At 32.8% G+C, this 14513-nt stretch overlaps 3 protein-coding genes across 3 annotated transcripts in view; 1 reads left to right on the top strand and 2 right to left on the bottom strand.

The window, feature by feature from the left end:
• Positions 1–443: 443 nt before the first annotated feature.
• On the top strand, positions 444–6662 carry LOC106101820. Its single transcript, XM_013281157.1, has 7 exons — positions 444–448; positions 696–759; positions 977–1133; positions 1827–1950; positions 2546–2711; positions 6135–6260; positions 6359–6662. Exons 2-7 carry the CDS (start codon positions 703–705, stop codon positions 6542–6544), a joined length of 816 nt encoding a protein of 271 aa, XP_013136611.1. The 5' UTR covers positions 444–448; positions 696–702; the 3' UTR covers positions 6545–6662.
• LOC106101818 (differentially expressed in FDCP 8 homolog) lies at positions 4016–5808 on the bottom strand. Its single transcript, XM_013281156.1, has one exon. The coding sequence runs from the start codon at positions 5560–5562 to the stop codon at positions 4237–4239; it is 1326 nt and encodes a 441-aa protein (XP_013136610.1). The 5' UTR covers positions 5563–5808; the 3' UTR covers positions 4016–4236.
• Positions 6663–9528: 2866 nt separating the features above from the next.
• LOC106101892 overlaps positions 9529–14513 on the bottom strand; it is a 12126-nt gene continuing 7141 nt past the window's right edge. Inside the window, 2 exon segments of the mRNA XM_013281247.1 lie at positions 9529–13352; positions 14175–14463. Of these exon segments, the coding sequence (XP_013136701.1) occupies positions 12240–13352; positions 14175–14463 (1402 nt within the window). The 3' untranslated portion in view covers positions 9529–12239.

Here is a 14513-nt window from a genome sequence, read left to right as displayed (position 1 = left end):
AGTTCATTTTCCTTTAAATTTTAAATTGACATTTTTTATTTTTTAAACTTTTTAAATTTTAACTTTGAATTGATATTAAAAAAAACTTGCTAAATTAAATAAAATAATATGCTCAATACATGTAAAATCAATCGTTTACGTTTTTAGTTGATTTCCAAAGCTAAATAAACGCGCTAAAAAGATTCATGGATATAACCTCATTCTGTTTAATAAAAAGCTACAACTCTCACTATTCTTATCTTCTTTCGAACAAAAGCGTGAAAATATTCTATTCTCGGTGCGTTGGACTTACGTTTAAAGACTAGCGAAAACCCTGACTGCGCATGTCTGGTAAACGTCAAACTTCACGCTATAAACAGAAAATTTGTACTGTTTGTGTAATTTATAGTAAAAATAGGAATATAAAACCATTAAATATTATAATATTAGTAAAGAAACAAATAGTAAGGTATGTATTCAAATTATCTCATATTTTTTATTACATAATAGTGCATTATTTGAATTTGAAATAAGAACTAAGAACAGAATTTTTATAACAATCAACTTAAGTATTTATTTAAGAATTGTTTATTATATTAAAATTATATTGTTTTGTTTTTAATTTTAACCTTGGCGTTAAATGTTGTGTTACCCGTAATGACAAAAGTAAATTGTAATAAAATGTGACTAATGTTTTTTTGTTATTTTGTTTTTAGATTAAAAATGACTTCAGGCAGTTCAGGAGCGGTATTTTTTTTAGGGACCAGAGCTCATTATCAGGTATTTATACTGATTATTATAATGAAGTATTTTCAAGTTAATATTTTTCATTTAAATATCTGTGAAAGGAATTAAACCATCAGTGGAAAGATACAGGCTGTTGACAAATATAAAATTGATTTAGTTTTATTAATTGTTATAATAAAATAAATAAAATATGTGAGGTAATGTTATTACGGTGTCACCAAAGAAATTTTTAATTCACTCTTATTCCTAGGTGTTAGATCAGCCCGAATCTAGATTCGATTCGGAGAACGGCAACACGTCAACGGAGACGATTTACCAGAACACCAGCCAGGAGTTGTGGCCGAAGCCGCAGACCAGCTACGATGACGTCGACAGGAGGAATTGGAACTGTGAAAGTGACGTCACTGGTAACTTCTTTTATTTATTCAAGTATACTGCGGAAACTTATGTCTAGAATGAGAGAGAAGAAAGTTTTTGTGAACATAGAGAGCCATATTTGCAGTTTGTCCCATTGTACTGCGTGGTATTTGGACGGACCGTTAAGAAGTTCTAGTGAATCTTAGTAATAAACATCTTTCTAAACTTTCGAATTTATAATATTAAGATATAAAGTCTCGTATGTTGAATCTAGGTAGAAAAACTCTACTGTTCATGATCTTTTTTTTATTATATAAGGTGGCAAACGAGCAAGCGGCCACCTGAATCCACCGAAATGGAAATCGACCGCTGCCCATAAACGTCCGCAAATGCAAATGCGTTGCCTACCCTTAATTGAGGGAGGAGGAGACGCATATAAAGAGGACATTTCCCCTTCGTATGCGTCTCCTCCGACGTCAAATTCACTTTTCCTTTCAATTCTTTCCTCTTAAGAAAAAGGGTGAAAAAGGACTAAAATTTCTGTGTGGTCGTGGTATTGCTGGGGGCGAGCCAGCCCGTTCGTGAAAAGATGTTAAAGCGGGCTCTACCACTCTTAGTTAGACGTAATCATTTATGTCTTTGTATATAGGTTTACATGTTAGAATATTCTCTTGTATAAATTGATTCGCCAAAACGATACATAATCTCGTTGTAAATGTAACATTAAACATATTTTCCTTCAGTGACGTATGAGAAAGAAAAACAAGAGATAGGTGTTGGAGTTAAGAGGAGAATCAAAAGACGCCAGAGTGAAGCTGCCCTCTGCGAGGAGATGCGCCCTGCTGCGCTTAATTGTCTTGCTGATAAGTAAGTTATATTAAGTTAAATAAGTAATAAGAGTGACGTGGTAGTAGTAGACGAGTTTTAGTGTAGATTTAATTAGAAAATTGTAATCAAATACCTACACGTAAACTAAAATTATATACCTAGCTTTTAAGACTGACAGCGTGGAATTAAAAAAAAGTAAATAGTCTATGTGTTCTTCCAGACTGTCCTCTACATCTATACCAAAAATCGAGATCCGTTCAGCAGTTTAAGCTGAAGGTTATAAGCTACAAACTCTAACAAACATCTATCCAAATTTAACATTTATGTATATTAGCAAGCAGTAAGATAACAAAACATACCAGGTGGTCGTTTACTCGTTACCTCGTTACTTGTTTATCTTATTAAAAAATAATAAAACTGGCCTGTGTTATTCAGTGATAACGTAGCTTTATAATAGTGAAAGAATTGTTGAAATCGACGCAGTAGTTTTTGAGTTCAATGCATACAAAAAATACAAAATACAAATCTTTCCTCTTTATAATATTGGTTTAGTAAAAAAAAAACAGCGAAAGGTTAGCCAGTACGTCCAAAACGCATTAAGTGGTGTGTTCGTTTATTTAGTAATCTTTTCCAGTGAGCCGAAGCCGAAGCCTCGCCGCGTCTCCTTACTGAGTTTCCTGAGCTCGTTGGCGCGGCGCAAGCGGAAGCTGGAGTCAGACCAGGTGCAGTATCTGCGCCATCTGGAGAGTGCACTCACCAACTGCACTTACAGGGAATCCTGTAGATGTCTTGACTGTCAGGTAAAATTAACGTTTACCTCTTTATATAGACATATAAGCGTTGTCAGGGGAAGCTGCAAGTTTATTTTTCTGCTACTCTATGACGCTAGGAGTAAAAGGGACGGATGAAAGGAGAATACATGTGGCGGAAATGCGAATGTTAAGATGGATGTGTGGGGTAACATGATTGGATAAGATACGAAATGAGTATATTAGAGGAAGTTTGAAAGTAGCCACAGTGGTTGAGAAAATAAGGAGTAAAAGGTTAGCGTGGTATGGGCATGTTATGAGAAGGGATGAATCGCATGTAACAAGAAAGATGTTAGTTATGAATGTGGAGGTACATCGGTAGAGGTAGACATAGAAAGAGATGGATGGATTGCGTGAAAGGTGGACATGATCAAGAAGGGAGTGATGACTGAGATGACGGATGATAGAATGCTTTGGAGGACGAAAACCCGGTGCGCCGACCCTACGGGAGTAGGATAAGGCAGGGGAGATGATGACTCTATTACGCTAGGTCTTAGTCCACAATTCTGCGATAGCTATTGGTAATAAAAATAATTGTAAATTAATACAAAACAATTATTCCAACTAATTGTAAACCTATGACAAGAAAAATATGGATTGAACAAGACCTCACTCGTCAAAATTAGTTCAGGCTACTAATTAACTATGGAATTATTGTTACTAACATTTTAAATGCGAAAATTAGAGTTTGTAGTCTAAACTGCTGAACGGATCTCGATAAAAGGCATAGATGTAGAGGATAGTCAAGAACACATAGCCTATTTACTTTTTGGTTATACACGTGAACGGAGTCGCGGGGGAAGTTAGTATACATATAAAAAAGTTTAGTAGAAAACGTTTTTGTACTCAATAGGGAATAGTCATGTATTTTTTTTTTAAACCATTATACTTGTTATAAAATAACCAGAAAAAAAATTGTCTCGAAAATATCCAACCATTGAGCTAAAAATAATAAAATATACTTGCAATTATTATGATTCTAATTGGTATGCTCGTATCTATAGTAGGGTCGAACAATTGATCTGGTTAAAACAAATTAGAACATGGACTATAAATAGTGCATACACGCGTACGGGTGAAGTGACCTTGCATTTACGATAATATTGCAGGAAGTTTGCTAAATACCACTGCAACTGCGTGTTTACATTGCACGAACTTCAAACATGATCTATGTCACCGTCATACTATGAACTTCGCCCATTTGTAATTTGTCTAATTGATGTTTAAAATACTTATAACCTAAAAGTTAGGGGAAGTTACTAATACTAAACAAAAGATAGCAATAAAAGATAGTGTAGAGTAAAAAGAATTTATTTAAGCCGCAACTATAACCACAGAATCAATAAATTCAAAGACATATTTTATGTTAAAGCTTCTCTTTATTTTTGTACAGCACCATGCCAATGTTATTTGTCCTATCACAATATATTGCATTAAAATGTACTTAAAGCAATTATGTTAACATGAAAATGTTAAATAAATAAATATTTTAACGTTATGTACAATTGCATTTGTATTATTCAACAAATTTGTCTATATCATATTCTAAATGGGTATCAACATCACTTTCTTCTTTCGTCTTCTTCCTATCTTCTAATCTCATGCATTTAAGACATTTCTGTCCCTTTCTGAGCCAACAACCTCTATGGTACATTGAGTTACATTTCTCACACATGATGGCGCCACTGTCAAACGGATATAAAATCTCATTATTACTGCAAATTTCACATAGATATCCTTTACCTGAACATAACGCACAATTTGTTATATGTGTTCGACAAACTTCAGTTAACTCTGTCAGCTGAGTTTCTAATGTACCATCATTGATTGCTTGTAAATGAGACATACTGTACTTCTTGTTTACGTCACCTAGTTGGATAAATAATGGAGATAGTAATAAGCTGCCTTCAACACACGCACATAGGTACCTTCTCATCCATTCTAAATCCTTTCGCATTTTATGTACCCATTCTAACTCAGCCGTAAAACTAAACAACTTGGAATTTACATTTTCAACATCTATATATGGCCTTGTCCAAGATAATGTTAACATTTGATATGCAATTCTTGATATATAACGTTTCTCCCAATCCCAATTGTGTACAACTCTCGCAGGGATCGGAGATAAATCATTCCAATGGCATGTAGCGCAGAAATATAACCCAGTGTAATCACATAACCTCGGTTCATTCCATGAATCTTTGAATGTTAACGCAGTATGACATTCCGCACATTTGTAATCCTGCGCTGAAAGACCTTTTTCCGGGCAAATGTTCATTTCAAATTGACCTTTCTCTGTCATAACTACATGTGCACACATCCTACATATATCATCAACACATTTGTAATGACATAAGTAGCCGCAGTCCGAGCAAATGTATGAACACTGCACTATACTCCAAATAACTCCACTGCAATGATCACAATACTGTTTTCTGTTATTAGGATTCAATTGCTGTTCAAAGTGATGACCTTTTATGGATACTTTGACTCTCTGCTCACCATCATTGTCTTTTAAATCCTCCAAACGCAACCTCAATTCCACTAAGTACCTGACCAACCATTTCCGCTCGTCAGAGCACTGAGGACTGTTCAAAACAAGTTCTTTGCATTGTTTTATAGCTTTTTCTACTTCTTCCCGTGTTGCAGAACTGTGGATTTTTAATTTCTTATTTGCGATCGATTTCGGCACGTAATTGGAGTCGTAGCTCTCGTCCGCTGAAACACATCCTGATGTGGAAGATGATGAGGCAGTTCTCGTTGTGACATCGGCGCTGCGCGGGCTACAGCATATTAAGCTATTGCGATACTTGGGCGAGTCGTTTGCCAAGGCTGCGGCCATCGTAATTTACTAATAACTTATTACAAGTCGCGTTGTAACAAAATCCAGTATAACATTGTTAAACACGTCGTCCTTCGATATTTCGATATGCAGTTTTTATATTCCAGTGCAAATATCATTTAAAAACACACATGTTACGTATGGCGACTTCCCTTTCCTTTGTTTGGAATGAATATTAATGATTCAAAGACGATTATGTGTATTTGTCATTGTTGTAAATTATTGCTTTTATTTGTGACAGTGACATTCGTGTTTGACGTTTGACGTATCTTTTATTTCATTATGTTGGTACTCTGTGTCTATGTTTCGTTTTACGTATTTTTTTAATTTTAACTCATGCTTAATAAAATGTTAACACATTCAAAACGTAAATATAATTTGGCGCTAGACTTTTTAGGTCATTAATTACACGTATTGATAATTACAAACTACATTGTTTTTTTTTTAATTTACAATAGTTTTCAATAATTCCTCGCCTAATTTCAAGCTAACTTTTATTCACAGATGTCTAAAAGGAAGTGTGCAATATTTTTTTTTATTAAATCTGAAAGGGTATTTTGTTACTTTTTCAGAGTCGATATTTCGAATGTGACGAAAGCGACGAGGACTATAGTTCCGACGAGAGCGAGTACACACCACGGTATTCCGTCCACCCTGAGCCAATTGCCGAGCATGATCACGTCGACTCTGATGATGAGGTATGAATATAAACATAATATTTTTTTCTTTGCCTTTTTCTCTTATCCATAACTTATTTGCAGTGATTACTAGTGACGAAATTTTATATATTTCTTAGGTATTTACAAACTCTGTGGCTGGTGATAACACATCGACTGATCTTCTGCTCGACGCCAAGGAGAAGATGTCGACCTCTTCGGACCCATTGGATGAGGAGGCGGGCCTGGATCTCGAGGTAGCTGCCGGCACCCCTGTGCTGCTAAACTATCTCCTCACTCATCCCATCACATGTGCCATTCAGTAATTGTCATACCAACCTAAAGATCTCAAATTGCAATTTTAAGGTCGACGATATCGTAAAGGTTTCAGAACGCACACTGATCTAAGATTCCTAAAATAAAATCAAGGCTAAACGACTTTAGACTTTTTGTATTTATTTTAAACTTTACTAGTTTCTTATTTTTTTTATTATAGGTAAAGCCCTTAATAAATAGTTACAAAACATTAGTAAAAATAAAATATAGCCAATGTTACTCAAAGATAAATTACCTTTCTGATGGTGAAAGAATTTTTAAATTGGTTCAGTAGTTTTTGAGTTATTTCAATACATACAAAAATACAAATCTTTCCTCTTTATAATATCAGTATAGATAAGTAACATGCAATGAGGCATTTCTTGTATGTCTAAATTAACACTCGCCATAAAAACACCAAAAGGGCCTACTTATGATAATATTTAGCTGCCATATTAGTCCGTTCATATAAATTGACTATTTCTAGTATTATTGGGTATACATTTGTGTGAAAATTAAAATTAGACATTTATTGTATTTGTTAAAGTAAGATATAAAACCTAAATAAAAAGAATAGCTTTATGCGACAAGCATTAACGTCGAAACGTCGGCTTTGACGCTTGTAAATTAAGTTTTCTGGCCTAAAGTGCACTAAAAAGTAAATAATTGAAATTTTAAAATAATTAATAGTTAGTCATAATCTCTGTATTACTAAAATGTTTTCCTATTTTCAAAAAAATCTTGTAGACTCTAAAATATCCATGAAGTATAGATAGATGAAATAAAAATAAAAAAAAACTTTTCACCTTCTTCTCTATGATCTATTCTAGTATTATTGCTACAGTAAATAAAATATTAAATGAAAATAATAACGTAAGATGCAAATGAAAACTACAGTTTAAATATGTTTTTGAGTTTTTTTCACTGCCAGTAATTATTTTTAAAAAGTCAACGAAATTATGTCTAAATTATTTATATAAGCAAAATGAAATTTAAGCATTAACCATAATATCTTATTGGTATCTAATTGTAAAAGATTCTATTATTTACCTACTTCAATAACCATAAGCAAGAAACATAAGTAGTTGCTTGTTTTTATTTTTTAGAGGTTACTCTATGACAAGTGCAATAGAAATTGTTAAGCGAAATATAATTTTATGCTCCAATAAAAATTGCGTATTTATTTTTACCCTTTATCCCCACTTAGTATGAGATATTCTAGGAAGTTTGAATGGGTGCTTGTTACTAGGTTGGTACCAAAGACGATGTAGTATGGAAGAATACATAGGTTATTTAGGTAACGTAACAGATAATCATACTAATATTATAAATGCGAAAATTTATATGGATGTTTGTTAGAGTTTGTAACCTAAACTGCTCAACGGATTTCGACGAAATTTCGTACAGATGTAGAGGATTGTCTGGAAGAATACATAGGCTACTCTAATGTTTTTGTAATGCCACGCGGAAGGAGTTGCGGGCGACAGCTAATAAAATCATAAATATGCTGTGCTTTTTGCATTTTTTAGTAGACAAAAATTAGGAATTTGAATGTAAATAAAAGAACATGTAGAAATCATATTTCATTTAATCGAGATTACATTTTTTCACACTGTAAATTTTAGATAACTTTATGTTAAATATTAACAAAATTTCGACATATTTGGTACTCGTGTATAATAACTGAGTAGTTCTACATTGCGCACACGTACAACCAACCTAGTAAGCACTAGAGCTCTCTTTAAAATGTTATGATTTTAATCCAAATATGACGTCATCGTGAGCCATCAATCACAAACGGGCAGTGTCTGTCAGATTCTTTTCCTTCGACTTTGTAACATTACAAAAGCTACCGCTTTATTCGTAACTAAATTTTTGCTAATTTATATTAGTAGGCACTTGCGAAATAAAAATTTTACCGACCGATAATATATAAAACGGCTCTTATTTCAACAATTAGCAATATTTTTTAAACATCAAACTTGCATTATTATGAAAGAATATGCAACAAGTACACATTAAGACATTGATATTATGCAGGGAAGATTTGTGGAGATTTTTTTCCCAAAAACAATGAGAACTTTCTTGTCTAGAAATTCAACAGATTGTTCTGTTGATGGGCGTTGGATTTAAATTTTAATTAATATTTATACTATATTCAATTTAATACTAATTATTACATAAAAGCAAAGAATTATATAATTTAAATATTATTCTAAGATTCTATTTGGACGTAAATAGACAATTTAGAAAACGTGCTTATTAATAAAAATTTCACAATGAAATGGGAAAGGAAGAGGAGTTGTATAAAAATAACATTGTCTATGGATAAAAAAATAAAATAAAAAAATATTGCATTATTTAATAGTTACAATTTTTTCATCCAATTTTTTCCATAATCTCGAGCATTGAAATGTATTACAATAAAATTTAATTTTCGACTAATTCATACTTATTTATTATTTACCTATAAAACCTTATAATTCATAACTTATATTAACTTACACATCAATTTATTAAAAATGACACTTAAATTTAAGGTACATTTTCATCAACTCACTTTGCTTTCAAATCGATAGTGAAAATCACCTTTAATGATGAAGTGTTAAATTTTCACAAAATGTGCATGAATCATTTTTATTAATAATTTAAGTCACAATTGAATCGTTTACACGTTAATTCGTGTAATCCTAATAAAATAACTAAACGTCCATACTATGCGAGTACAATAACATATAAAAAAAATAAGCGACGCTTTAACGCGAACTATAACCTCTTATGACAATGTTTTCAGTGACGTCATCGATTGTATCATGTTATTGCACACGTGTAGTATTCAAATTGTGCACATTCTATACAGGTACATATAAATTTAATACAAAGATTCATACAATTGTTTCTGAGTTTAAAATTTTTCTGTAAGTATTGACTTTTTAGTACATAACCTACAAAAAGACAGAAAATATGCATATCCAATTTTTAGTAATGATTATTGTTATGTCAAAATGTCATGTATTAATGAGGTATCTAATTTAAAATTGAGCAAATAATACAATTGAAAGTTACCTTTGTGGTTAAGACTGGAGAGTAAAGCAGAACATACTTTCAAATAAAATTGAGCCATATTCGAATGACATAAAGCTTAATTTGTCATTGCACGTCTATCGAGAGCAAACGTTAAGACGTGTAAAGGAAAATCGAGTTTTAATTCAATTCTTTAGAGTTCAATCTTATTTGACATAAAAATCTGCTTTGCTCTAACGGTCTCTTGACTCGACTACAGACAGACGTACGTTATTTGAAACTCTGCCGTAATAAGACTATTATATTGCAATTATTTCATTATTATGGACAAATATTGCACAATAATCACTTCTCATCTGCCAGCAGTTCTTAATTTAGTTAACAAAATCATAGACATATTCATAATTATTCAATTTATATAAATACATTGTAATAAGTTTAAATCGATGTTACTTTTAGAAAATATACTAAGGACATGTTCCACCACTGGCTGATAGCCTCAGATAGGTTAAAAATGACGTCAGTCAGATAAAACAACAAAATCCGTTATTTCCATCACTCACATTGCATTATTATCAGACAATTTAGAATTTGGTGGGACAGGCACTAAGAATTTCAAATTAAATTGACAATTTATTGCATTAATAAAAATTTTGGTGACATTTAAAGTAAAACATTTTTGAGGTTATTTTTTGTATGAAATGTTCATTACCGATCATAATACGTTTTCCCAAACTAGATAAAAAAAACAATTAAAAAACGCATTTAGGTACAGGCAGACTCACAAGGCACTTGGCAGTACATTTTGAGAATAAATTAAGGCACCGATTCATGATTGCTAAATATAAAGAAGTTAAAATAATTTTGAAGTCTGTAATTTTCCCTCCAATCGATTTATTTTTTAAAATCATCTGTCAACCCAAGACTGCCAACATAATGATATAGTTGACTTTTTTATTACAAGCAAAGGTATTGAGAACATACAGCTTGTTTTCATTTTCCAAACCATATTTTTATTCTTAATAAATTGTTACTTTTACTTCATATTTAACTCGATGCATTATATAAAAAGAACTTTTTAAATAAGCACGCTCTTTTGAAATTAGATGTTAAAAAAATATATGGTTTGGTCGAAGTTTACTGTTGTCAAATAATATTGTGACATTTTCTATTTTAGGTTGTTGTAGTTGAAAAATAAGCATAAAACTTTTTTATTCTTCTGCATCATTCGTAATAATCAAGTTCAGAATAATTTCTAAATTATAATTATAGTAAAAATTAATAGAAAAAATATTTAAGTTGTTTCTCAGTTTTATTAATAAATTAATTAACTAAATACTACATACTTTACACCAGAAATTTAATTTTAAATCTATCACTTGATGTCACGATGAATTTTCACAAGCTGTTGCTTTATTAAATTATAAATGTCAATAAAAATAAGATTTCTTAAGGCCCAAAACATTCCGTAAATTATAATAACATATGTTAACTTTGAGATTTAAGTAAAATTATATCAATTTATTAGGAAGATTACAGAATTATTCATGTGAAAACATTTTAACTGTAAAGGCAAAGATTTACACATATTTTGAACAAAACAGTACGATATTAAGTTAAAAATGATAGTAGAGAATGTATGTAGAGGCTTTATAAATTTTAATTGTATCCACATAGTAATTTGTAATAAAATAAACCATCATAATTGATTATACTTCCCTTTGGGCCGATTGAATCCATAGAATGAATTTGAATGGGAAAAAAATCTTAATGGGCTGTTTGATTGGTTACTCATTCAGCGCAAAGGGAAACACCAGATTATAAAACTGGCCGTGGTTTTTAAAAGTATAATTTTTTACCTTACAAATGTAACAATTGAGTACCAGACTCTTGTACTTTATTTAAAGTTTCCCGCCAAAATTACAAAAATAGCCATAAATGTTAGATCATACAAAAAGAACACACGCTTTTGAAAGTTTGTTCATAATTTAAAATTGGAAATCTATACCGTCGCCATTTTGTTAAGCGACCTAACCTCAATTATTTTAAATGAATTAATTCTAACATATTAACTATATTTCAGCAGTTTACATGTACCTTAAATTTATATTCACAATGAATAAACCACAATTCATTATAATGCTTAAAAAATGTATTTAACTAGCTCTTTTGTGACAAATGGACCGATACTTGCAACACAATTTTAAATTGAAAACTTCCACAATTAAATTAAAAACATAGATATATAATCTATAGATGAAACTAGCACAAAATAAAGAAAAAAAGGGGTATGGACGAATTCCTTCAGTGACATACAAAATGACATTTAGAAAACTTTCAATTAGATACTTTATCTATAGATTACATATCTATATAGGTTACGATCTAGAATTTTAGCCTAGTGTTTATAAAAACACAGTCTGTAAGCACCTCATACACCTTAGCACTTTCAAAGGCGAATGTACATAATTTTCTAAATTTGTGCGGCCGTAACATTTAGACCGAAACTAGATTAAAAATCCAGGGTTACCATATTAAAAAATCGAAAACATCCAAAACGAGACACGCGGTTTGACCCTGCATTATTTATCGTTTAGATAATCGACTTCCAAAAAGTTTTTCGTCTGTATTTCTGCTGGCACTAAGTTGGCAACACTGACACTTCACATCACTAATTTATTACTAACTATTATAATCCTTGTCGCATCTATCATCATGATCCCAATACTTCTGGTTCCTTGGGACTTCAGTCACATGTCTCCGAGGAGGAGTCTTCTCAGAGTTCCCTTGGTCCTGACTGTCTCCGCTGTTCCGTCTGTTCATTCTGGAACCGGTAGTACTTTGTCTGGATTCACGAGAGCTTCTAGACACGGAGCGGAACTTTTCACCTTTTTCTTCATCATCATTAACATTATCTTTAGATCTTTGTCTGGACCAGTTCCGCTGTCTAGTCTTATTGGAATCTTCTTTCACAGTTGCTTCTGTCTTCTCTTTGCGCCAGTTTTCTACCGGTTTCCTTGGATTACTGGTCTTTTGGACCTCATTGTTGACTCTTTCTGGGTTAGGTTTCGGTGGTTCCGCTGTATACTGAGGTACAAAGTCACCTTGGGGGGTGAAGTTTTGGTTATTAGAGTATTGGTTCTGTATATAAGTTCCATCGCCTTGTTGGAGATAATTAGGGTAGTCTTGGTAATTATATCTATTCGGTGGTGGGTAATCAGGTACTGTTACTGGGTATGTCTGCATTGCTGGCGGCATCACATTCGGATTGAACAATGGATCTATTTCCTCCTGTTTCTCTTCTTCCGCCTGTCTCCAGGAGTTTAAGTCATATCTTTTGGAGAGGCTCGTCTTAGCAACTCTTGAATCGAAGGTTTCTTGGGATAACGCTTGTTCCTGTCTTAGAAGTCCTGCTCCTGCACCTAATATCGGTCTTAATTTAGGCTTTGGGTCATCATCATGGTTGAGACTGACTTGAGAGAGGTTCTGTCCAACTTTATCGGTGCTGACATCAGAGCTATCAGATCTGTAGTCTTCTTTTTCTGGGCTCTTCTTCCAGGATCCGTAGCTGACTTCGCTGAAGCTCTCCTCGTTGCTGAGGTCTAGATGTGCAGCGTAGAACTGCTGCAGCGTGTTGGGGAGGGGCAGGAACTTGTTGAGGCAGAGATCCGCTGATAGAAGTAGCCAGATGATGTTGACGGGTGGTGGTGTGAGTAGACGGAGTTTTATAGATATAGACAGCTCGTCTAGTTCATGTGACATAACGGAGAGAAGTTCTCGACCGTTCTGCATGAGCTGGAATTGAAAACAAGTCCACATAAGTATTTATATAATCAAACTAGCTTTAAAGAGCAGCACGATGGAATTGACATGTCTTTCACAAGACAAAAATCCTTTACCTAACAAAGATTTTAAAAAAACTAGCTTTCGCCCGCGACTCCGTCTGCGTGGAATTAAATTTAAAAAGTCGTTAAGTTAAAGTTGGCTTACGTACACTACTAACTTAACTAACTTACTCGAAACTGTTTCTAATTACTTATAGTTACTTTGTGCTACAGTAATTATGTTTTTTTATGCTACAAACAAACCTAAGTTCCCTTTAGATTTGAAAATACAAATTTATATCAGCTAGTTCTCAGGCAATTTAAAACAACATTAATTACACCTTTTGCCCGCGATTAGTCGTTTAAAAAATGTTATGTGCGTCTTCTAGACTATTCTCTACATATATAACAAATTTCATGCAGATCCATTCTGCAGTTTATGCTACAAACTCTAACAAACATCCATCCATCTAAACTTTCGCATTTATAATATTAGTATGAATACTATATTAATATTAAATGTATATTATTATTATCTCTCATATCTTTATTTTCTTATTTTTATATATAATATATTTCACATGATTTTTCGTTTTAAAATAACAAAATAAAACATAATATAAAAAAAATAGAGCACCACCGGCTGCGGAATCCGACGACTCAAGCAACCAGTGGTCAGGGCTGCAGAGACAGGAACCTCCTCACTATTCGTGCGGTTTCTAGAATAACCGCCTTTTGTATCAGGCCCTTAATCCAACTGTCTAGCGAGAGCTTCTTATTATTATTATAATACCTGTGTTGCCAGACTGCGGTGTGCCCGGACGTCGTCAGAAGCGAGTAGTGCGCGCATATACTGCAGCAGGGGACTGGCAAGTATATGCACTTTGTTGCCATTACACAGACGAGCCTCTAAAATATTAAACACAATGAATATTTAGTCTGATAAGTAAAAAGAAATTGCAAAAAAATATACAGAGTAAATTACACTTAACATCCCTCGATTTAACGACAAACTCCCTAAAGCGTCGAAATAATAAACTTTGGTTGGTTTAGCTTGTCTTCCATACAATAATACTCTACATAGCATTCGTCCACTCTTCATAACGTACATAATTGAGTAATAAAAAGTACC

This window comes from Papilio polytes, unplaced genomic scaffold (assembly GCF_000836215.1).
Source record: "Papilio polytes unplaced genomic scaffold, Ppol_1.0 DF823935.1, whole genome shotgun sequence".
Classification (NCBI taxonomy): Eukaryota; Metazoa; Arthropoda; class Insecta; order Lepidoptera; family Papilionidae; genus Papilio; species Papilio polytes.
This window is presented reverse-complemented; position numbering and strand designations above follow the sequence as displayed.